The sequence below is a fragment of the Mytilus trossulus genome, chromosome 2 (assembly GCF_036588685.1).
Source record: "Mytilus trossulus isolate FHL-02 chromosome 2, PNRI_Mtr1.1.1.hap1, whole genome shotgun sequence".
Lineage (NCBI taxonomy): Eukaryota > Metazoa > Mollusca > Bivalvia > Mytilida > Mytilidae > Mytilus > Mytilus trossulus.
Genome location: NC_086374.1, coordinates 16,256,429 through 16,283,573, shown reverse-complemented (window position 1 = coordinate 16,283,573; position 27,145 = coordinate 16,256,429). Strand labels below are relative to the sequence as shown.

The 27,145-nt window shown below is 33.6% G+C and overlaps 1 protein-coding gene across 1 annotated transcript in view; it reads left to right on the top strand.

The window, feature by feature from the left end:
- Window positions 1-8,022: 8,022 nt before the first annotated feature.
- Window positions 8,023-27,145, top strand: part of LOC134706601 (adenylate cyclase type 1-like) — a 76,675-nt gene continuing 57,552 nt past the window's right edge. Inside the window, exons 1-2 of the mRNA XM_063565673.1 lie at window positions 8,023-9,440; window positions 24,831-24,980. Of these exons, the coding sequence (XP_063421743.1) occupies window positions 8,832-9,440; window positions 24,831-24,980 (759 nt within the window). The 5' untranslated portion in view covers window positions 8,023-8,831. The remainder of the gene's footprint in view (window positions 9,441-24,830; window positions 24,981-27,145) is intronic.

Below are 27,145 nucleotides of genomic sequence, written 5' to 3'. Positions count from 1 at the left end.
AGAGTAAATACGAGAGGTCAAATATTGACTAAGTGCTGCTTGCCCAGACATTTAACCACTATCGGCTTATCAAAGTTACATTAGCTTATACAAAATAAGTCGTTTATTCAAAAGATGGAACAGTTGATCTGACGGTTATGAAAGATACAGTTAATTACTTTTTATTTGGAAACAAACAAATTGAAATGACATAGACGGGAGGTTTTTAGTAGAAGTGTATTGATTCAAATGCGATGTTAAGTGCAAAACTTTTGTTTCGATATATTTATCCAAACGACCTTTCTTTAATGCGTTGTAACATTTATTTCTGAGTACTATCTCGTGTTTGAACACCTGATAACACTGATGCACGTTACCACGTAAATCAGAAAGGTCTATAGATGACCACTCTTCACATAGTACGATTCCAAATTGTGTTTTATCGTGACAATTATTATGACAAATGGGAAGTTATATCTTGCTGATCAAAATACGATCTTGAAGGGACCTATTGGTTGCGATCCTCAGGGATTTGATTTATCTTGTCAATTGAAAGCACCCCTTTCCTGTATTCATCAGAATTATGATAACACAATTGGTAATAAATGGCGCTTCCAAAAAGTTTGAAGTCCCCGCATTTCAGTATATTTAAGGTGATTTTGATTTCATGTTCTACCATATACATTGTACATCAGGTCTAAATAACAACAAACACCGTGGGCTTCTATCGAGACGAGTTTAAAGAAAACTGTTCATGATACAGTTGGGGTAAAGAATAAAAAGAAACATTATCATCCATTTATTAGTAATTACATACTATATGTAGTATAGTGAATGGAAGCAAACAATGTGCCAAATAGAGAACAAACCGACCATAGAGCAGAAAACACAAGGCCATGCAGGCATGCGTCTTCGTAGCAGCGAGAATACATGCCAAGAAATCCTCGCTAAAAATTCCGATGGACCTCCTACGACACCCATTAGTAGTTAAAGATTTGATTTCATTCAAGAAATTATTTTTAACCTTCATGAACACGGCAATATTCAAAATCGGCAATATAAATCATCCATGTAATTTGCTCCATGGGCTATTTGCAGAATTTCAAAGAAGACAATGTTTTGGCATGTCCCGTAACTGCATGTGGGCTTTTAGCTGGCCCCTAAAACATATGCATAATATAAATAAATCAAATTCGTCACGAAAGGAAACACTTTTTAAAAAGCTTGAACATTCGGGTTTGAGTTATCTTTTTAACGAACCAACGCTTATCCATGGTATCAACATTATATAACATGTCTAGCCATATGTTTTTTTAACTAAACTCATTTTCTGTGTTCTAACTGTTAATTTTGTGATTAATTCAAATAAAATAACTGACGGCCTAACGGTGTCTGTAGTGTTCTTATATTTGTCTTTATTAATAAAACTTTTACTGTTTGGTCTGTTTTGGTGATATCCATTTGACGTGGCACTGTACTTATGCATCCCATTTTGTGTTGTTTGTATTATCATTCGTTTTTGCTTATGTGTTTTGTCCGTGTGACTTTTTTGGTTTCAATGAAACATATGACGTGGCTCTGTACTTAAACATCCCGCCATTGTGTTATTATTGTTCTATTAAAATTTTTGTATTATTGTCGTTCATATTTGCTATAAATGCGTTGTCTATATGCCCTTTTGTGTTTCTTTGATAAATGATGACGTGGATCTTTTTTATTTAGAAGAAATACACAATAACCATATAGACAAGCGACAAGAAGGTCAAGATAAACTTCTAAGTTACATTCTGTAGAGAATATGCCTAAAATAATTATAGACTATATTCTTTTCATACTTTGAACGACAAAATTATTTTATATCACTACCTGTGTGACGTTTAAATTCTGACGTAAACAGCGTGTCAGAGTTAAAGTTAATTTTTTACTCTATTGTGATTATAATAAAACTCTTAAGAAATGCCTTTTTCAAGTTTTCAACACATATGTCACAGGCACTTGTCTCAGAAAAAGTTTTCCTAGTATACCTTAATATAACGGTATATAAGGGGACAAAATCTTTAACTGAAGAAGAAAAAAATATCATTATTTTTTTAATCCAGCAACACCTTTAAAAACAAATTAGTTAGGATCCATCTTGAAAAAGTAATTGGAACTAAGGGCAGGGGACTCTTAACAGCTTGTTTTTTGTTATAAATTTTGATGCTGTTTTTATTGTGTATGTTTGATATGTATGTGTATATGGTCACAAACTGTAAAGTTTCTACGACAATGAAATACTTGATTTGAATTGATTTGATTTGTTAATCTAAATATTCGGTCCCAGCTCTTTCAATCTTTATGGGTTGATTTAACATACATGAATAAAAAAAAAACTTTATAATAAGAATGACATGAATGAGGTTGTTCAATTATAAATATGCCTTGTTGTGCTCCTTTGTTAAATATTTTGTTTGCAGAAAGCTCGACATAGGGATAGTGATTCGGCGGCGGCGGCTACGGCGGCGGTGTTAGCTCACTTCTTAAAAGCTTTATATTTTAGAAGGTGGAAGACCTGGATGCTTCATACTTTGTATATAGATGCCTCATGTTACGAAGTTTCCGTCAGTCACATTTCCAATGTCCTTTGCCTCATTTTCATGGTTCGGTGAACAAGGTTAAGTTTTGGTGGTCAAGTCCATATCTCAGATACTATAAGCAATAGGGATAGTATATCCGGTGTATGGAAGGACTGGAAGGTGTACATGTCCAACTACCAGGTGTCATCTGACCTTGAACTCATTTTCATGGTTCAGTGGTTATAGTTAAGTTTTTGTGTTTTGGTCTGTTTTTCTCGTACTTTAAACAATAGGTCTACTATATTTGTTGTATGGAATGATTGTAAGGTGAGCATGTCTATAGCGGACAGATGTCATCTGACCTTGACCTCATTTTCATGGTTCATTGGTCAAAGTTATTTTTTCAGTTTTGGTCTTTTTATCAAGTACTATACGCCATAGGTCAACTATATTAAGTGTATGGAAATATTTTATGATATATATATTAGTAGCGCAGGTTTTGTTTGACCTTGAGCTCATTTTCACATTCCATTGCTCAGTGTTAAGTTTTTGTGTTTTGGTCTATTTTTATTAAACTATAAATATAGGTCAACTATATTTGTTTGAGGAAGCATTGTTAGCTGTACATGTCAGCCTGGCATGGTTCATCTGACCTTGACCCCATTTTTATGTTCATTGGTCTTTTTTTTTTTAGTTTTCTTGGTTTATGTAACGTTTATGTGACAGTTGTAATAAAGCTTTATACTTAGGACTATCAACATAATATCAATGATTAGTTAAGAAGGCAAGACATTTCAGTGTATGCACTCTTGTTTTTATTGTGATTAAGATTATAACACAATATTGTCTTCTGTATCCCTATTTGTGACATTTTAAACTATTGTGTCTGCTTGTGTTGTTTAAGCATCGTTGTCAATAAATGGAATTTGATGCCACTGTCATACAAGTGAGAGGTTTATCTAGCAATAAAATCAGGTTCAATACACCATTTTCTACATAAGAAAATGTCTGTACCAAGTCAGGAATAGGACCTTTTTTCCATTCGTTTGATGTGTTTGAGCTTTTGATTTTGCCATTTGATTAAGAACTTCTCGTTTTGAAAAAATTTCGGAGTTCAGTATTTTTGTGATTTTACTTTTTTGTATCTGGCGTATCTGACTTTAGTGTTTGAAGATATCCCAGTTTGATTTCGAGATGTCAAACATAAATTCAAAGTATGTCCGACTCTCTTTGAATTTGCAAGGCACCAACTATATATGTATGACATTTTTACGACTTTTTCTTTCCTTCTCATCTGTTGCCAAGATGTCAAACTGATAGTTTAATACCTTAATATCAATAGTTCGCATTGCTTTATATGGACGGGAATCAAAGATGATGGTTATTTTTAAATGATGAAAATAAATTATCTTGACACAGCTGTTGCAGCTGAGATAAAATATAATTAATCTGTATATAGAACAAAGTAGTATTCTATAGTCAAAGATCGCATTAACCTTATATGAAAGAAGAATAAATATTACATATACATAGTATTCTTGCTTTTAGTGTTTAAGCAATTAATTCAGACAGTATTATAGAACACTAAAAATGCCTTTAATCAACGTTCATGTAACTTGAAAAAGTCTGTCGCTTCTGTGCTGTTGCGTTTTATAGCAACATACGAATTTAAGACCTACAGTTTTACATTTACAATTTACATCTGCCAGATGCACAAGACATCAGCTTGTCGTGCAGATATCAGTCAATGTAAAACAATGAGAAAAAATGTTTTAGATTTAATGCATACTGATTATGCGGCTTCAGCGTTTTTTATGTTCATCTCTTACATTTTACTTAGGGTAGTGAATAGATGGTGACAGGGTATTTGTATAGAAGTACACCAACTAAAATCGAAAAAAAAATATTGTTATAGTCGTACTTGTAAAGCGAATCCATATGTTTTTCTTAAAAAAAATATTACAAAGGTCTGTGACATCAATTATTTTCTGTTCCTTAACCCTGTATTCAGGGCAAGATACTTTCTTTTCAAGTCTTTTCAAGTTTTTTAATTCTTTGTAGTTATAACAAACAGGATTAACTTATGTTAACATAAGACAAGTTATTTGATGCGACTTAAAAAGTAGTTGTGTACCAAATCAGCGTGTGGAGGGCAACGCTATTTATCTTTTTATTTTGGAGATTAAGTATAACACCAAGTGATTGGAATTCCAGTGTGGTCTTACTGTGGTGTCATCATTTAGTTTTGTTTCTTTACTTTTTTTAATTACAGTATATGACTAATCTATACAAGAAGACCTTGAACAAAGCAACCTTTTTTTATATAATGTTTACCATATGTCTAAACATTAAGTTTTCTATCAATTATACATTTGTTTCTAAAAAATATCGATTCATTTATTTGAACTTACTGTTACTAAGAAAACTTCAAGTTAACAGCGTTCGTTGTTCTTTTCTTAACATACGAATAACAAAATTCATATAAAAATATAAGAACGTGAATAATTTGTGTTATGTGTTATACCATATAACTAGTTAGTTTAAACATATTTTATTGTTTAAAATGACAAAAGGATCAGACACAAGTTTTACAACTTAGTAACGTCTTCTCCAAATATACAATATACCTTTGGTGTATATGAGTTATCAGTAGTGATATCGCCTCATATTTGAAGAAAAAACAACATTAAACAGTACCATCAAAACAGTGTCATCATTTATCATCAGTATAAGAAAGTATGAAATATGCTGAACCGTTTCTCTTAGGTTCTAAAGTTTGTTACGTTGTGGTGAGGTCGTTCGATGTTAGCCATAACCCTATACATAAAATTGCTTTACTTGTAGCGGTGCCGTCGATGTCATACAGAAATAATGGAGAAACTGCTTTTTTAACTAGGCAACTTGTATAAAGTGCTACTTTTTGTTTCGCATCTTGATGTCATACGATATTGACGCTAATGTAATATAAATAGGTTCTCATTGGTTGTCTTATGCTCAAGCTACGATTCTATTGCCTAGAATGATATATGCAATTGAGAACATTGTCATGTCTCATTCCTTACAGCTTATCAGCGCCTGGTTAGTTGCAAATTTTACGCTGATCGCATGGTTCGACGAAACACTACTCCATGTCTACAGCAACTAACGTACAGTGCAACAAATTAATGGTCCGCGTCAGCATGCGCTCCAAAACCCATTGTGAATGATGGGCGTGTTTTGTCGTCCAGACACCCGATGGCCTTGAATCCAAAATTTACCTGAAGGATCATTTGCTTGTAACAGTATGACGGGTACCGTTATCTGTTGCAAGCCATCATAAACAGGTCTCTTAATGTGTAGACATCTATAATTTAGATTTGATAATCCAGATCAACAAACGACAACCACTTAAAACAAGTTCACAAATTAAGACATGTGCAAACAAATGCAGCGGGTTTAAATGTTTTGATTTGTGTCCACAACTCACCCATCAGTAAAAAACGACGTAGTTAGTGGGCTGTCCAACTGATCAACAATGTACTGGAAACAGCCGTTGTTAACCTCTAAAACCCAAAATAGTCTAGAAACAAAATCAACATAGAAAAATCAAAATGGCCGCTTTCCTCTTGGGGAACTTACGACAACAAAATCTTGTTAAAGCTCACCAAACCCCTTAAGGTACCGAGTCGATCGTGCGATGGCCTAATAGTCAGTCACGTTCGTAAAACACACCACACGCACCTATACCATAAAGACAGTAGAAGATATTTATGATTGTTTAACTATCAACACAACACGTATGGTATGGGTAAATATCGTCACCGATGTGACTGTTATCCTAAAAAAACGAGAAATATGAAGCAAAAATGGCTTTTCTACGGAATATTCTATGCTGGATCAATGGATAGTTACTGGTCTACCTTAAAATGGAATGTTAAATTCATATTGATTAATAGGCTCGGTTACTTAATTTTGATTAATTGACTATTTTGAATTGATAAAGATAAATTAATGCTTAGTTTGCATTAGCTTCGTACCACGCTTATACCGTAACTACTTATGAAATAAAAACAGAAGCTCCCTCTTTTTTCCTTAAAAATCACTTGAAGCAAAATAAAAAATGACGTTATTTGATACTGCGAAGTACTCCGTGCTTTTCTGGTCAGGAATTTGGTAAAGGCTAATCAAGCAGTTGTCTGCAGTGCCAAAATATCCAGCATTGCTTGTATATAGGTTTGAAGCTGATTTTCTTAACAGTTATGAATTTATCGCAGTGGAAAAGTCTGAAAATTGACCGTAAGACTAAACAGGACGCTATAATTTATTTTTAAGATTTAAATGAGCGGGAAAGACTAAAATTCATGTAACTAAAGACATTTCTTTCTTAGTTCGATATTATGAGTACCAATATACCAGCTTCACTTGAATATTGAATACACTTTTCCACATAATTCAGTATCTAAGAGTTTGCAGCTGCTATACACGTGTGCTATATATACCGATACTTTATCAAGCGTCTGAGCAGAAGTTGAAGAATCGTCCTTTTGGCGTGGCTCGGTACTTATGCATCCTGCCAATGTGTTATTGTGTTGTGGTCACTTTTTATTCTTGTTTTTCCACACAAGGAAATGTCTGTATCAAGTCAGGAATATATGCAGTTATTTAATTTTTTGATAAGGGACTTTCCGATTTGAATTTTTCTCTTATTTTTGTTATTTTACTTTTTGCAAATAGATATAAAATTGAGAATGGAAAATGGGGAATGTTTCAAAGAGATAACAACCAGACCAAAGAACAGGAAACAGTCAAAGTCCGCCAACGGGTCTTCAATACAGCGAGAAAATAATGCATCCGGAGGCGAACTTGTTCAGCTGGTCCCTAAACTAAAATGTGTACTAGTAAAAAAAAACGTCATACTAAACTCCAAAAAGATATACATGTACTATTATCATTTTAATGCAAACAGTATATATATATATACATACGTAATTGGATGATAAGGATACATATCATATTTGAGGATTGATATATTTTTCTATTAAAAACCAGATTTTTAAAACAATATTTCGGTCTAAAAGAGGAGTCACATTTTATATACACAAATAGTTTGTGAGAATTTCGTAAAAATATACTCTATATAATCTAAGATTAAGTAATAAAAGTGGTTTAGACTAGCCACAACTATATGTTGTATAGTATTTCCTCTGGTTTGATACAGAAATCAGAATAGTAATATTAAAGTAATGTAATCATTGCACGCTGTTGATTATAACCGTTAATCAAAATCTTTAACTACGTTGGTTTTGCTTTGTAAATTGATTTTTCTCTCTTTCCAATAAATCTAATATTATTGAACGATTAAAACATTTAGAGTACATTTTACCACAAAGAAATCTTTGTCTACTTTTCCACAAATAAATCATATCGCCTCTATCTCTCATATTATACACACATATATAAATTATTTTCCTCAGTAACTTGATATATATCGTTGTAATGTTGTCCAGAATGGACGTTTATAGACCGTCAGTCATTCTTTTAAATCATTAGACAGATATTAAGGTAAGGAGGAACATTGCGTTATCATCTGTTACAAGGAAATCATTCAACCTTTTTAAATTATAATAACATTCAGTCACCCGTGTTAAGCGAAGCGAATGCTAATACATGTTATATATAGCTAAAACTCAGACAACAATGAACAGAGATACTATCAAAGACTATGGAGAAAGAATGAAAGAAAGTATAATATAGTGTGCAGGTAACAGGTAGATTGAATGTAGAGAGAAACAGATTACAATTTATGATACCGTGTTGATATAAATAGATTTTGAGAAAACAGATGGAGAGCTACACAGTTAGAGGTATAATTGAGTGAATAACGCATAGAAAATAACAGATGCACAAGATTAACCCACCGTGAAACTTCTGAACATCTAACGTGAAATTCTGAAAGGAAATAACAGGTCAAAAGGGGACGTGAGGTGAAGTTTAAATACAAAGAAAAATGAAGTATTGTGTGTACACACGCGACGACGCTATTTTATTATTAAGCAATTGTTAAAGTTTATTTCATTCACAATAGAGAAATGTTTAAGAAGTGTTTAAAATAAATATTTTGGACGGTTGTGTGAATGGGCTAGCATGAATGGAGGATAACTTGTTGGGAACTATCTGGATGATAGGCACTTGGAGATACACGTGGGAAGTTGTGACATAGTCTTTGGAGCTTTATAAAATCGTTGCTTTACTGTCAAATTGTCGTAAAGGATTAGTTATAATCAAAGTCGGGATTAAGATTAAGATAAAGTTTCAAAAATGCAGTCCTTGGAAGCCGGAGAACCAAGCAGGACAGAAACAACACCAATGCTTAAAAGGAGGAAGCGCAAAATTGAAAGACTTATAGGTAAACAGAAATTTGAAAGTGCTGAGTTAGAGAGATTGTATAAAATCTATGTTTATACTTTACAACAATCCGCTGTTGGATACATGCTTGGAGTTTTTATCCTTCTAACTGCTTGTTTATCAATCTTAAAATTTGTTTACGTTAAAAATGTGACAGTTAGTGGAATATACTTGGGAATTCAGTGTTTAATATTTATTGGAATTTACGTATTGTTGCATACTAGATTTACCAAAGAAACAAACTTTCCTGTTATTTGTTATATAATTTTGCCGTTTTTAGTATGTTTTGCAATTCTTTCATTTCCATTCGATCTCGGTCCTGACTTTCCTGGAAGAATCCGGACAACTTATACAGTAGCAGACGGTGTTTGGGAAGTGATGTTTGTTGTTTTCATGATTTATTCACTAATGCCACTAAGGATATATATTGCAGCAGTTTTGGGAATTATTCTTCCCCTGTGTCATCTAGTTGTTTCGGCGGTTATCGTAGAAAAAAAATCATATTCGTTACTATGGAGACAGGTAAGTTTTATACCTATTTACACAAACATGTGTATCTAATAAAAGAGGGTCTTAACTAAGTTGATAAATGAAAACAAACAAGTAAATTAGTTCCGGTGTTGATTGATACCTTGGTTATCTTGACATTTCCAATCTTTATCAACAGCTTTAAACAATATCACGGACAACCGAGTATTATTTAGGAAATATCATGTGTCAGGGTGGTCAGCTGACTCGTGCACTTCAATATTTATAAATGTCCAAGTAAACTAATTTAATTACAATTTTATATATCATCATGATCATAGTACAGACAAAATACCCTTGGTAGTCCATTTGTAGTCACTTATTAAAGTCGAATTATACGATAGTGACATAAGAGACTTCATTAAAAGGCACCCAACCTACGAAAATAAGTTAATTTACCACAAGTTTTATATAAACTCGGTTGGTTATCTCATTTATCTTATATAAACTATGCATTAAGCCTAGAGACTGACAATCAGAATACACACTTTCACACAAAGGTTGGTAACCGCAGGCGGTGATGTCTCGTCCGATACGATGACCATTAAACCGTTACATGCCTTTCTTAATGAAAAGTTTTGTTTACATATGGTGTTCGTCCATTCAGGGTAACTGACAGATTGACCCATACAAATCTGACATAACATTAGAAATTGTATTTCAAGTTTGACAAGACAGTACATAGGAATGTTAATGATCATGATGATCGCACATTTGAAAATGTATTTAAAATAAAAAGTAACGTTGAGGAAATACATGTTTGAATATATATATTTTATTTGAATGATTATTTCCGTATCTGAAATTATTTCGTACTGATTTTTCTTAGAGATTTAAAGAAAATCCCTTCCATACCTGTACAAAGGGACGACATGGTATTCCAAGGGGGTTTGGTCAGGGATTTGAGGAAAAGGTTCAGAAGGATATTTCTGCGAATTGACTTTTAATTTTCATCTGTTGCTATGCATGCTTATTTTTTTCTGTGGCATAACCGCGTGGATTTACACCATCAATGACCAATGTACACAATTGTCAGTTCTGCATCTTGTGTTGCAGATTATTCATATGAGCGGTTGTTTATTTTCAGATCTGAACAGGTCAAACTATTTATTTCATCCTCCTTGTCACCCCCGTTTCCAAAAGATAATGCGGTATTGGAATTTATATTATATGGATGCTTACTCTATACATGTTACAGTTTGATGTTTATATGTGTATATTTATATTTATTGATACTTTTATGATGTTATGTAGGTTTTATGTTTTATATGTCCTATCCTTTACTGGTCGTCCAGAGTCCTCTACTGGAAAAATCATATTTATCTGTCTGATGTTTTTATCCTTCTTTCGCTGGTATGCTATTTATAAACAAAACTTTAACCATTTTACTTCGTCGCCTTTATACATAGAAGCTATATGTCAATTGTCCTAAAATATATCTCAGCGAAAATGTAAAAATCAAGACAAATCAAATCAATTTCAAGTGTCTTACTGATAGACTTGCTTTCGATTTTCTATCATTGGTGTAAGAAAACAGACTCCGAGTGAATTTCATAATATCTGCCTTTACAATGTTTACAGTTATATCGAATTCAAGTCATGAATTACAGAAGAAAGTACTTTATATATCCTTCCATCTTTGATCTCTGATTCTAGTCACATTGTTTTACTCCGCCAAACGTCTACACTTGTAATATGAATCACAGTCTAAGGAGATAATACAAGAGTGTATATTAATCTTTCCAGCATATTAAATTAACTATGGTTCAGCGCTAGATTCTTTTATACATTTCACAAGGCCACAAATTATAGAACAACGTTTTACCGTGCGGCATTATTGATACGTCGGTTTGGGATCTTAGTCAAATTGTAATTGCAAATCCAAAAAGTATAAACCAGGAACATATATATTAACTTATACTGTTCCCAGTATAAACCAAGTGTTAAAACAGAACAAGCATCGCATAATGATGTTTCCAAGTTAGATGTTCTTGAAATAAAGTTTTGTCTTTCTATAGATAAATGTTGTTGCCCAAAAGTTTTCTTGAACAATTGTTGAAATAGTTTAAATGATTTGATTTAAGGGACGCAGTTTATAAAAAAAAACATTCGGATTCTCTTTGCACGTAAATACTCAGTGTATAAGTGTTTGTTTCACTGCTTCTGTTTTCTCATTTCTGGAAAACACATTATACTGTTATTCTGTATAAAAAGTATCTAATATTAAATATCTATGCTGATCTTTAAGATATATGTGATCGATTTGAACTATTACATACACTGTCATATGTTATCATGAGTAACAACAGAAACAAATCGACTCTTAAACACGCCATTAGAACAAAAAAGAGTAATGCTAAAACATTTTATAGTATAAGGCTCCTCGTACAGATGAGTTTACTATATACATATAGGACCAAATTTTCAACTGATGGAACAAACAGTAATAAAATTGAGAATGGAAATGGGACCCTTTCAAAAAGACAGCAACCCGACCAAAGAGCAGAAAACAATATGCTTTAACATGTTTTAAACAATAGAACACTGAACACTAGAACGTATAAAAAAAGAAAACAAAATAAAAAAAATCTTTGCACAACTGTTTTAAATATGCATCCTATCAGATTATGGTTTTCACTTCGGTACAAGTATGAATATACAGATACATTTGAATCTAACTTCGCTGTTATAAAACTTAGAAAATGATAATAATTAAAGAAATGCATCTCCCTCATGCATGTAGATTCCTGTTGTAATTTTGTTTACGCTGTTGACTTTTTTTCGGTTAACACGGGATAGTGTAACAGTAAATTTGGTCCGGTAGGAAAATTTGTCCGCCGGACATTTTTCCCTAGGTAATCAAGTCCATGGACATAATTTTACTAGGAAAATAAGTCCTAGGACAAATTCTCCTAGGAAAATAAGTCCATAGCTAGTAAAATAAGTCTGGCATTTATTTTCCTAGGAAAATTTGTCCTAATACAAGTTTTTCTAGTAAAATTATGATCATGGACTTGTTTACCTAGAAAAAAATGTCTGTTAGCAAATTACATTCTGGAAGCAAAAGAAAATGAACACTTTTTACCGGATAAATGGATAAATACAATGCAATAGATTGACTATGAAAAAATACAACTTTTAACAAATGCATTTTAATTAACAGCTGCAAATTTAGTTACTAACATTTTATTCAAAAAAATAACTCTTAAAATCAATATGGGTGTCTTTATCGAGGAATAATAATGACATTAACATGATTTCCTAGGAAAATTAGTCTGGGGACATAAATTTAAAAAATATTAATACATAACTCTAAAACAATATTAAAACCATTTATGTAAATAAACCTTTGAAATTAAATGATATGGATGTTTTTATCTAGGAATAATTATAACATGGACATGATTTCCTAGGAAAATTTGTCTGGGTACATATTTTTTTTCATATATTATTACATAACTCTTTAACAAAATCAAACATGAAGGTACTGGAAAAAGTTACTTTTCGTTAAAAATAACCTTTAATTTAAATTATAAAAATCATGGACGTTTTGCCCTATTAATATTAATATCACGGACATGATTTCCTAGGAAAGTTAGTCTGGTTACTTACATTTTATCAAAAATAATAACTATTAAAAAAATGTTCAATTATGTAAATTAATTATATGTTTCAGATTTTTAAAAAAAGGACACGGACATTTTTACCTAGGATTATTAATGACATGGACTAAAATTCCTAGGTAAATTAGTCTGGGGACAAAATTTACTAACATCAGACTATATTTACTAGTAAAATTTGTAACCATGGACATTTAATACTAGGAATTTGGGTCCGCCCGGACATACTTTACAAGGACAAATTTATCGCTTACAATAGCACATCCTCATTTTTACGGAAATGTTGTTAACCGTGCCCGGAAATTTAGAAATGATCCATGTAAACTTTTTGCTCCTTTAAATAAACTTATTCTAAAAGGTTACCTATTCAACACTGTAATAAGATCATTGAATATTGTTTTTATTGGTATAAATATTGATTTTGTTATCAGTAGATTAAAAGCTAACTAAATATTACCAGCATGTTATATACATATACATTTTCATGGATCTACAATCTGTCGATACCTGTAACTTGGCATTGCACAGGGTCATGATTTTTTCTGGCTGTTTATGACGTCTTTACACTAAATCCATTGTATGTTAGATGTGTACGGATTGAGTGTTTAGTCTCAGATCTGTTCATTGTGTCTTTTTGTGTCGGGATGTATAAGTACCCGGCCACGTCCACTTGTATTTTTTGTCTATCTGATGAGTTAAGCCTTTTTCAACTGATTTTTATAGTTCGTTTTATGTTGTACTGTTATACCACTGTCCCAGGTTAGGGGGAGGGTTGGAATCCTGCTAACATGTTTAACTCCGCTACATTATTTATGTATGTGCCTGTCCCAAGTCAGGAACCTGTAATTCAGTGGTTGTCGTTTGTTTATGTGTTACATATTTGTTTTTCGTTCATTTTTTTACATACATAAGGCCGTTAGTTTTCTCGTTTGAATTGTTTTACATTGTCTTATCGGGGCCTTTTATAGCTGACTATGCGGTATGGGCTTTGCTCATTGTTGAAGGCCGTACGGTGACCTATAGTTTTTAATGTCTGTGTCATTTTGGTCTTTTGTTGATAGTTGTCGCATTGGCAATCATACCACATCTTCTTTTTTATATATCTACTCTAACTTTTGTATCTATCACATACTGTGTATTTTCTAAGGATTTGACATTCATTGACATTTCGAAATACACATCTTGTTCAGTAAAACTGGTACCGCTTAAAGTTATTACTATACTTAACTTAATTGTTTTTCATCTGGTGCAGTGAAACTGGTACCGTTTAAGGTTACTATACTATACTAGACTTACTTTATGCAAAATGTTTTTGTTATTGGTTTCTGCATAAACCAGGCCTTTTTTTTTCTTCAATAGTTTTACAGTTTGTCTTACCGAGACCCTATTTAGCTTACTATAAAGTATTGGTTTCAAAGCCGCATGCAGACCGTACTTATTTTTAACATCCATATCTTTTGGTCTCTGGTGGATAGTTTCTCGTTGGCAGCCATATCCCATCTCCTTATGTTAGTACTGTAACTGCAGAGTGCAAAGATAATTTACAGTTATGTGATATAGTTGAGAGCCTCACACAAAAATATAGCGATTATGTGCATACGAATTTGACAGGAGAGAATGTTCATGTGAACACATCTTGCATTGCTCACATTTATTATTCTAATTGATTTGACATCGTATGACTTTCAACTTGGTTCATCCTAAATAAATCTATATATTCTGACATCTAACTTTTAAGTATATATACACATAAAACATTTATGTTGCAATTTGACGTTTGATGTTTGATTTTTGTGATTTTTATTCTTTTTCGTCATCCTAAGTTTTTTATGTCGTCTTAGTCCATTAGTCGACGTATTTGTATTCTATTCAAACCAGCGAGTAAAACGTATTTGACTTCGTGGACAAATGACAGAGAGAACAACACACGCGTGCGGTGTTAAGATTTATTTTTATCTCATTTTACTCAATATCATTTATTTTATTTATTTTGTTTAAAATACTGTCAATGGTTTCGAATGCAGATTTGTAATTTAAATGTGTACTTCTAACTTCAAAAGTTCTAAACGAATTATAATTTAAGAGATATCTTCGACTAAATTTGCAGGTCTTTAAACCATGGCTCTGTAGACAAAATTATTTTTCTAAATATACAAATAAAGTTTATTAACCAACCTCACTCAAAACCCACGAAAGTTTACAGTAATCGTTGTTCTTTTTTATACATCAATTTTGAAATCAATGTTGACAAACGGAACGACTTTTCCATTCATATAGTTAATTTTCCTTTTCTTGATTATTAAGTCCCATTAGTACCTTATGACGGATTAGTAGATTCTTAGTTTGCTAGATATAATAAGATTTGAATGAACGATATATATTATGTTGATAAATATTATTATCGGTTAGCAGAGGGCTATAATTCTAGATACACACATGACAAATGGCCGATGATAATGATGATTTTTAGATTTCAATAATTCTGCATGTAAAAAACGTTCAAAATTTCATATTTGGATTTTTTGACAGGCAATTGTGGCTGCATTATCTATATTCTAGTGTAGATGCAGACTTTTTTTTTTGCTTTTCAAATCATGTACTGACACTGATTTACTTGCATCAGATAATTTCAAAGGTTATCATGTTGGTAGCTAGACTATTCAAGTTAGTGGTAATCCTGTTCGTAAACTCGACTGTTCAAGTTAGTGGTCATCCTATTGGTAAACAAGACTGTTCAAGTTAGTGGTCATCCTATTGGTAAGCTAGACTGTTCAAGTTAGTGGTAATCCTATTGGTAAGCTAGACGGTTCAAATTGTGGTAATCCTGTTGTTAAACTCGACTGTTAAGTCAGTGGTCATCCTGTTGGTGAGCTAGACTGTTCAAGTTAGTGGTCATCCTGTTGGTAAATAAGACTGTTCTAGTAAGTGGTCATCCTATTGGTCAACAAGACTGTTCTAGTAAGTGGTCATCCTATTGGTAAGCTAGACTGTTCAAACTAGTGGTAAGTCTGTTGGTAAACTCGACTGTTCAAGTCAGTGGTCATCCTGTTGGTAAACAAGACTGTTCAAGTTAGTGGTCATCCTATTGGTCAACAAGACTGTTCTAGTAAGTGGTCATCCTATTGGTCAACAAGACTGTTCAAGTTAGTGGTCATCCTATTGGTAAACAAGACTGTTCAAGTTAGTGGTCATCCTATTGGTAAGCTAGACTGTTCAAGTTAGTGGTCATCCTATTGGTAAGCTAGACTGTTCAAACTAGTGGTAAGTCTGTTGGTAAACTCGACTGTTCAAGTCAGTGGTCATCCTGTTGGTAAACAAGACTTCTAGTTAGTGGTCATCCTATTGGTCAACAAGACTGTTCTAGTAAGTGGTCATCCTATTGGTAAACAAGACTGTTCAAGTTACTGGTCATTCTATTGGAAAGCTAGACGGTTCAAATTAGTAGTAAGTTTGTTGGTTAGCTAGACTGTTTAAATTATGGTAATCCTGTTGGTAAACTCAACTGTTCAAGTCAGTGGTCATCCTGTTGGTAAACAAGACAGTTCAGGTTAGTGGTCATCCTATTGGTAAGCTAGACTGTTCAAGTTAGTGGTCATCCTGTTGGTCAACAAGACTGTTCTAGTAAGTGGTCATCCTATTGGTAAACAAGACTGTTCAAGTTACTGGTCATTCTATTGGAAAGCTAGACGGTTCAAATTAGTAGTAAGTTTGTTGGTTAGCTAGACTGTTTAAATTATGGTAATCCTGTTGGTAAACTCAACTGTTCAAGTCAGTGGTCATCCAGTTGGTGAGCTAGACTGTTCAAGTTAGTGGTCATCCTGTTGGTAAACAAGACTTCTAGTTAGTGGTCATCCTATTGGTAAATAAGACTGTTTAAGTTAGTGGTCATCCTATTGGTAAGCTAGACTGTTCAAGTTAATGATAATCCTATTGGTAAGCTAGACTGTTCAAACAAGTGGTAAGTCTGTTGGTAAGCTAGACTGTTCAAATTGTGGTTATCCTGTTGGTAAACTCGACTGTTCAAGTCAGTGGTCATCCTGTTGGTAAACAAGACTTCTAGTTAGTGGTCATCCTATTGGTCAACAAGACTGTTCTAGTAAGTGGTCATCCTATTGGTAAACAAGACTGTTTAAGTTACTGGTCATTCTATTGGAAAGCTAGATGGTTCAAATTAGTAGTAAGTTTGTTGGTTAGCTAGACTGTTTAAATTATGGTAATCCTGTTGGTAAACTCAACTGTTCAAGTCAGTGGTCATCCTGTTGGTGAGCTAGACTGTTCAAGTTAGTGGTCATCCTGTTGGTAAACAAGACTTCTAGTTAGTGGTCATCCTATTGGTAAACAAGACTGTTTAAGTTAGTGGTCATCCTATTGGTAAGCTAGACTGTTCAAGTAAGTGATAATCCTATTGGTAAGCTAGACTGTTCAAACAAGTGGTAAGTCTGTTGGTAAGCTAGACTGTTCAAATTGTGGTTATCCTGTTGGTAAACTCGACTGTTCAAGTCAGTGGTCATCCTGTTGGTGATCTAGACTGTTCAAGTTAGTGATCATCCTGTTGGTAAACAAGACTGTTCTATTTAGTGGTCATCCTATTGGTAAACAAGACTGTTCAAGTTACTGGTCATCCTATTGGAAAGCTAGACGGTTCAAATTAGTGGTTAGTTTGTTGGTTAGCTAGACTGTTTAAATTATGGTAATCCTGTTGGTAAACTCAACTGTTCAAGTCAGTGGTCATCCTGTTGGTGAGCTAGACTGTTCAAGTTAGTGGTCATCCGGTTGGTAAACAAGACTTCTAGTTAGTGGTCATCCTATTGGTCAACAAGACTGTTCAAGTTAGTGGTCATCCTATTGGTAAGCTAGACTGTTCAAGTTAGTGGTAATCCTATTAGTAAGCTAGACGGTTCAAATTAGTGGTAAGTCTGTTGGTAATCTTGTCTGTTCAAATTGTGGTAATCCTGTTGGTAAACTCGACTGTTCAAGTCAGTAGTCATCCTGTTGGTGAGCTAGACTGTTCAAGTTAGTGGTCATTCTGTTGGTAAACAAGACTGTTCTAGTAAGTGGTCATCCTATTGGTCAACAAGACTGTTCAAGTTAGTGGTCATCCTATTGGTAAACAAGACTGTTCAAGTTAGTGGTCATCCTATTGGTAAGCTAGACTGTTCAAGTTAGTGGTCATCCTATTGGTAAGCTAGACTGTTCAAACTAGTGGTAAGTCTGTTGGTAAACTCGACTGTTCAAGTCAGTGGTCATCCTGTTGGTAAACAAGACTTCTAGTTAGTGGTCATCCTATTGGTCAACAAGACTGTTCTAGTAAGTGGTCATCCTATTGGTAAACAAGACTGTTCAAGTTACTGGTCATTCTATTGGAAAGCTAGACGGTTCAAATTAGTAGTAAGTTTGTTGGTTAGCTAGACTGTTTAAATTATGGTAATCCTGTTGGTAAACTCAACTGTTCAAGTCAGTGGTCATCCTGTTGGTAAACAAGACAGTTCAGGTTAGTGGTCATCCTATTGGTAAGCTAGACTGTTCAAGTTAGTGGTCATCCTGTTGGTCAACAAGACTGTTCTAGTAAGTGGTCATCCTATTGGTAAACAAGACTGTTCAAGTTACTGGTCATTCTATTGGAAAGCTAGACGGTTCAAATTAGTAGTAAGTTTGTTGGTTAGCTAGACTGTTTAAATTATGGTAATCCTGTTGGTAAACTCAACTGTTCAAGTCAGTGGTCATCCAGTTGGTGAGCTAGACTGTTCAAGTTAGTGGTCATCCTGTTGGTAAACAAGACTTCTAGTTAGTGGTCATCCTATTGGTAAACAAGACTTCTAGTTAGTGGTCATCCTATTGGTAAACAAGACTGTTTAAGTTAGTGGTCATCCTATTGGTAAGCTAGACTGTTCAAGTTAATGATAATCCTATTGGTAAGCTAGACTGTTCAAACAAGTGGTAAGTCTGTTGGTAAGCTAGACTGTTCAAATTGTGGTTATTCTGTTGGTAAACTCGACTGTTCAAGTCAGTGGTCATCCTGTTGGTAAACAAGACTTCTAGTTAGTGGTCATCCTATTGGTCAACAAGACTGTTCTAGTAAGTGGTCATCCTATTGGTAAACAAGACTGTTTAAGTTACTGGTCATTCTATTGGAAAGCTAGACGGTTCAAATTAGTAGTAAGTTTGTTGGTTAGCTAGACTGTTTAAATTATGGTAATCCTGTTGGTAAACTCAACTGTTCAAGTCAGTGGTCATCCTGTTGGTGAGCTAGACTGTTCAAGTTAGTGGTCATCCTGTTGGTAAACAAGACTTCTAGTTAGTGGTCATCCTATTGGTAAACAAGACTGTTTAAGTTAGTGGTCATCCTATTGGTAAGCTAGACTGTTCAAGTAAGTGATAATCCTATTGGTAAGCTAGACTGTTCAAACAAGTGGTAAGTCTGTTGGTAAGCTAGACTGTTCAAATTGTGGTTATCCTGTTGGTAAACTCGACTGTTCAAGTCAGTGGTCATCCTGTTGGTGATCTAGACTGTTCAAGTTAGTGATCATCCTGTTGGTAAACAAGACTGTTCTATTTAGTGGTCATCCTATTGGTAACAAGACTGTTCAAGTTACTGGTCATCCTATTGGAAAGCTAGACGGTTCAAATTAGTGGTTAGTTTGTTGGTTAGCTAGACTGTTTAAATTATGGTAATCCTGTTGGTAAACTCAACTGTTCAAGTCAGTGGTCATCCTGTTGGTGAGCTAGACTGTTCAAGTTAGTGGTCATCCGGTTGGTAAACAAGACTTCTAGTTAGTGGTCATCCTATTGGTCAACAAGACTGTTCAAGTTAGTGGTCATCCTATTGGTAAGCTAGACTGTTCAAGTTAGTGGTAATCCTATTAGTAAGCTAGACGGTTCAAATTAGTGGTAAGTCTGTTGGTAATCTTGTCTGTTCAAATTGTGGTAATCCTGTTGGTAAACTCGACTGTTCAAGTCAGTAGTCATCCTGTTGGTGAGCTAGACTGTTCAAGTTAGTGGTCATTCTGTTGGTAAACAAGACTGTTCAAGTTAATGGTCATCCTGTTGGTAAACAAGACTGTTCAGGTTAGTGGTCATCCTATTGGTAAGCTAGACAATTCCAATTAGTAGTAATCCTGTTGGTAAGGTCGACTGTTCCAGTTAGTGGTTACAAATGTATCCTGTTGGTGAGCTAGACTGTTCAAGTTAATGGTCATCCTGTTGGTAAACAAGACTTTTCAAGTTAGTGGTCATCCTATTGGTAAACAAGACTGTTCAAATTAGTGGTTATCCTATTGGTAAACACGACTGTTCAAGTAAGTGGTCATCGTTTTGGTTAGCTAGACGGTTCAAATTAGTGGTCATTCTATTGGTAAGCACGACTGCTCAAGTTAGTGGTCAGCCTGTTGGTAAACAAGACTTTTCAAGTAAGTGGTCATCCTATTGGTAAGCACGACTGCTCAAGTTAGTGGTCATCCTGTTGGTAAACAAGACTTTTCAAGTTAGTGGTCATCCTATTGGTAAGCTAGACAATTCAAATTAGTTGTAACTCTTTTGGTAAGCTAGAATGTTCAAGTTATTGGTCATCCTGATGGTAAAAAAGACTGCTCGAGTAAGTGGTCATCCTATTGGTAAGCTCGACTGTTCAATTTAGTGGTCATCCTGTCGGTAAGCTGAACTGTTCAAGTTAGTGGTCATCATGTTGATAAACTTGACTGTTCAAGTTAGTGGTCATCCTGTTGGTAAGCTCGACTGTTCAAGTAAGGGGTCATCATGTCGATAAGCTCGACTGATCAAGTTAGTGGTCATCATGTCGGTAAGCTCGACTGGTCAAGTTATTGGTCACCATGTCGGTAAGCTGAACTGTTTAAATTAGTGGTCATCATGTCGGTAAGCTCGACTGGTCAAATAAGTGGTCTTCATGTCGGTAAGCTCGACTGCTTAAGTTTGTGGTCATCATGTCGGTAAGCTCGACTGGTCAAGTTAGTGGTCATCATGTCGATAAACTTGACTGTTCAAGTAAGTGGTAATCCTGTTGGTAAGCTCGACTGTTCAAGTAAGGGGTCATCATGTCGGTAAGCTCGACTGTTCAAGTTAGTGGTCATCATGTCGGTAAGCTATACCGTACAGGTTAGTGGTAATCCTGTTGGTTATATAAATCGTCCAAGTTAGTGGCCAGTCTGCTGTTTAACTAGACTTTTTAATTAGTAGTCAGTTGTCATACTGTTGGTATGCTCGACTGTTCAAGTTAGTGGTTATTTTTTTGGTAAGCTAGGCTGCTAGTTTTTATCTTTTGGTTTATTTGTACGATATATGACCAAGATGGTTAAAAGGGGGACTTTCATGTACCTTTCAAACTGATTTCATTCTACTACAGTTCGTGTAAGTACTAAGTCAGGTTATGTGGACCATTTGAAGATTATTTTTAATTACAATTTTTCTTTATTAGTTTGATTTTGTGGTGACTGAGCTATCATTAAAATTGCTATATCTATATAGATAGCATACAGAGTAAAAAAAAAGATATGAAGGTACCAAAGGAATATTCAAAATCATTAATTGAGAACTAAGATAAACAATGATAAATGATTTTTTGTACATTTTTTGTACGTTCTAGGTTATACATTTGGTTATTCCACTAGTCAAGATTAAAAGGGAACTGTTAAGTTGTCGAATGTTTGTTTTCATGTCCTTAGACTTCAGTGATTGTCTTTAGTTTTGTCTATATAGAGATTACTTGCTGGTAATCACTGTTAGATTTGTTTGAAACTTTTTTAGACTCATAACTAAAACTTGAGATGCATGTATTGTACATATTGTATTAAATTCAATAAAAAAAATCCATTCGAGTTATCCGGAAATTTCCAATGCACTTCCCCCTTTCCCCTTCATTTAACAAACCTCTAATCACCATTGATTCATTTCATAATCTGAAATTCAATTATTGCATAACAAAAATTGCGGAAACCCCTCTCCTCCGATTCAGTTGCTAAGGAAAATACCATACTTCCTGAGCTAAAAATATCATTGTTCATAGGTTCTTAAACAATCATTCTGCTCATTGAAGAAATTCGTTTAAACGGATATATCACATTAACATCTCAGAATACTCCATAAAATGCTGTCTAAATATTGAAATAACCTATCCCCAATGAAGCCTTTAAACGTGGTATTAATATGTAACACTATATTGAGTAGGATCCAGAAGTTCTAATGGACTATATCGACGTTATGTCGTGTCACATGCCTAACTGTACCTCTGGTTGCCAGAGTCTCGACACATGTTCAACAGACTAATTGATAGTTCAATTTCATAATGGACATGTCTTTCTCAATATATAGGCTAATGCTAACTAGACATGTAAATTGGGAAAATATAAATATAAAAAACATGCAATATTTTCTGGGTTATAAATATTGTAAGATGATGTATACGCTTTTATATAGTGCATCTATAATGTGTTTTGATTTGTATTACGAGACAAACAATTTGATTTATAATGGACTTAAACATCAGTGTATGTTCATGAATCCAGGATTTTTTTTATTGTAGAGGGGCATTATGTTTTCTGGTCTGTACGTCCGTCCGTCTTCCGTCTGTGCGTCCATTCGCCAGCATTCAGGTTAAAGTTGAAGTCCAATCAACTTTAAACTTAGTACACATCATGTTCCCCATGATATGATCTTTCTAATTTTAATGCCAAATTAAAGTTTTGACCCCCAATTTCACGGTCCACTGAACATAGAAAATGATAGTGCGAAGTTCAGGTTAAAGTTTTTGGTCAAGATAGTTTTTGATGAAGTTGAAGTACAATCGACTTGAAACTAAGTACACATGTTCCCTATGATATATGATCTTTCTAATTGAAATGCCAAATTATGATTTTGATCCCCATTTCACGGTCCACTGAACATAAAAAATGATAGTGCGAGTGGGGCATCCGTGAATCCAGGAATGTTTGATATATATGACGGATATTGAACCTTTTGTATGAATAAGTACACGAAGTACCGTCACATAAAATTGCTACAGATAGAAATAAGTTATCTTTGTGTAGAACAATATTTATTTAGGTATTCAACCTTACAATATTATCTAGTTGAATCAGTAAATTAAACTGAAACGAAATATGATATAAAGTGTCATTTTAATTTGGAATATATATTTCAATCAAAGACGAGCACCTGTTATACATTAATCAGCATATCATAATTAACAAAGTAAGCGTATAACAGCTGCATACCTCGCTTCACATATTTTATTGCTCATAATTCTGATAAGCATCGCCATTCTTATTTATTATCACAAATAATAATAAAACATCGAACAAACCAAATGTGAAATTTTATTAAGGAAACATTGGTTATCTGAGATATAACGCTCAGTGTGTAAAATTACATTTACATTAAAGTACATGAACCAATATGTGAAATTTTATTAAGGAAACATTAGTTATCTGAGATATAACGCTCAGTGTGTAAAATTACATTTACATTAAAGTACATGAACCAATATGTGAAATTTTATTAAGGAAACATTGGTTATCTGAGATATAACGCTCAGTGTGTAAAATTACATTTACATTAAAGTACATGAACCAATATGTGAAATTTTATTAAGGAAACATTGGTTATCTGAGATATAACGCTCAGTGTGTAAAATTACATTTACATTAAAGTACATGAACCAATATGTGAAATTTTATTAAGGAAACATTGGTTATCTGAGATATAACGCTCAGTGTGTAAAATTACATTTACATTAAAGTACATGAACCAATATGTGAAATTTTATTAAGGAAACATTGGTTTTTATTTTAACGTGTAATATTACATTTACATTTTAAGTACAGGAACCAATTGTCAGTTGTTTTGTTCTGAAATACGAGAATTAATCGAAACTCGAAGTTAGAAATTGTGACTATAAATGAAAAGATTTAAAAGTAATTTTGAAAAAAAAATGATGTTTTATCGAGCATCATTTGTTTAGTGTTCCTTGCAGTGTCCTTAAAAAGATTAGATTGTTGCAGAATTAATGATTTCATTAAAAAAAAAATCCCCTTTACACATTTTGATTCAATTAGGACTGGAATGATGATCAAATGCCATTTTTATGAAATAAAAAAAAAAGACTTGAAATACATGTTCATACATTATTTAAAACTAAAAAACAAATACAAATCGCTTGTTAAATGCAGTTAGTATGGATAACCTGATATTATACAAATTATGTTCCAAGTCAGGAACCTCTGTCCTTTATCATTGACTCGTGTATGTTAAAAGAATATTAAATTTTGGTTCATTTATATGTTTCGGAGTGTGACATCCATTTTTGCTGAAATAGTACTCATTTTTGTTTAGGGACCAGCTTAAGCCCGTCTCCGTGTGCTGGATTTTCTCATTGTGAAGACCCTTTGGTGGCCTTGACCTCTTTTGTTTGGTTGTTGCCTAGTTTGACACATTCCCTGTTTACATTGTTAATTTCATAGGTGTTAACTACATCAATTGTTTAATCCGGGTTAACTTATTTTAGCTGCTTTATTCAAGTGGTACCAATACCTACCCTTTTCTATTCACCCTATCGATTTTAGATACTGAACATCAATCTGAAACTTTAATGAATAGTAAGCTGTGACCAGTAAATTTAAAACATACAATCCAATTAGTAATTTTGTTGAAGTCAAACTTAAAAAATATGATTTTAAAAATTTTTAAAGAATTCAACATCAAATTGTCAATGTTTTAATGTTGCAGCTTATCTGATTGAATTATATATTTGTTTTAGATTGGAGCTAACGCTATTCTGTTTCTATGTGTAAATGTTGCTGGTGTTTTTATTCACAATGTAACGCAGAGGTCACAACGGAAGACGTTTATAGACACTCGGAACTGCATAGCAGCTAGACAAGAAATAGAAGACGAGAACGAAAAACTGGTAAGTACATTGTCTATATCGCATGCATCAACAACAGCTTCTGGTGCCTTACTTGGAGAATCAAGAAAACCAAAGTTGTTAACCGACGATGTTATTGGTCTTTAATGTTGTTATGATAATCATTTGCAGCTCTCCTGATTCAAAGGACCATGTGAGCAATTGAAATCACGTAACATCCGTCGTTGTTCTTTGTCGACGTAAACTTTTGAAAACTCTACTTCTCTGAAACCATACTGGACTAAATTTAGCCACACTTTATCTGAATGATCCTTATAATAGGTAGTGTTTATGTTCATGCCAATTACGACATTTTGTAGCTGCCATGTATTAAAATAGAGCACTAGGGTAAAATGCATGTATTGACTAATTATATCTTGAAAACCAGAATAAATGTAGAGGGCAAACATGATTCGAATGTAAAGATCTACCTCTTTCCTATTCCCACATAAATAATGAGATAACTCCTTAATGGACCCGGAACGACTTTATATATTGCAATGACATCTGTCTTTTGTTGAAAACTGCATATATGTATGCCCTTTCTATATCATTTTCTTATTTTTTTCACACAAACAAAACAATCAACATGGAGATAGTCATATGATAGTGGGATATTGAGACATGTATACAATATGAAGGGTTGTATTAATATGATTGTTAAAACGCAGGAAGAATATTTTACGGTTTTTAAACCAGAACTGCAGGACATATCTATCCAGTTTTGCATTGCCGCGGTATTTTGTAGTCTAAATATATACTTGAATTCAAGAACCACAGTGTTTTAATAAACAAAGAACTTTTTGTTCCAAATATTTATATAAACCATTGGCTAACACAGTCGCTGATCGGAGATCATCGGAACATTCAATTTTTTGAAATAAAAAAAGACCCTAGGGAATGAGTATCAGGACGGTTAGAACTTGTAAAACGAAGTACTTGGCAAAGAGAGTGTGTGTGTGTAATTGCTGTTTGAGACTTCATGTATAGAATGACATCTAGAAGCATATTCGTGTTATATAATGTTGGTCGGTTCCTGTCATAATACAGATTACATCACTTCTTGTTATCAATGAAGCGATTTTATCGTTATTTCACCATTGCATTAGTTGTTATTATAAATTTGTGTTGGACAGACTACTTAAGATGGTTATAAGCCATGTAATTAGAAAACTGATATATGTCGCACTCTGTATTATTAACTGTCATAGAAGGGACGAGTTATTGTCACTAGAGACTTAGATTTAGTTACAAACAAAGTCATTTACAGTCGCCGTTTGTAGCACTGCAAATGCATTAACTTTTAAGTAATAAATATTGATAAAATTTATGGACTTCGTGTCCTTTATTTAAAGAAAATTGAATACAGTACAAAAGTAATTCACTCTTTTAATAGTATTTTATAAATAAGTGTGTTCCTTGTTATACCGTTATATAATAATAGATTATTTATAAGAAAACCATATTGTCGTATTATGAGTTCGTTTGTCGCTCAAACAAGTAGAAATAACTGTCACATTAACAGTATTAAAAGTAATCATGGCAATAGAGCACGCAAGAGTAGCTATAATATTTACAATGGAGAATAGAAAGCCAAACAAGTAAAACAAAATAGAACGTCAAATTGAATGACATTGTATCACACTAATAAAATACAAGAAGGATTTCAGATACCCTTTATACAAAGATGACACAATAGAATTCTATGATATAAAAAAGAAGATGTGGTATGATTGCCAATGAGACAACTGTCCACAAGAGACCAAAATGACACAGACATTAACAAATATAGGTAACCGTACGGCCTTCAACAATGAGCAAAGCCCATACCGCATAGTCAGTTATAAAAGGCCCTGATATGACAATGTAAAACAATTCAAACGAGAAAACTAACGGCCTTATTTATATAAAAAATGAACGAAAAACAAATATGTAGCACAAAAACAAAAGACAACCACTGAATTACAGGCTCCTGACTTCCGGATCATACATAAATAATGTGCCGGGGTTAAACGTGTAAGCGGGATCCCAACCCTCCCCTAACCTTGGACAGAGGTATAACAGTACAACATAAGAACGAACTATAAAAATCAGTTGAAAAGGGCTTAACTCATCAGATGGACAAGCATACAAGTGGACTATGATGCGTTTGATTTTGTAAAAGGATG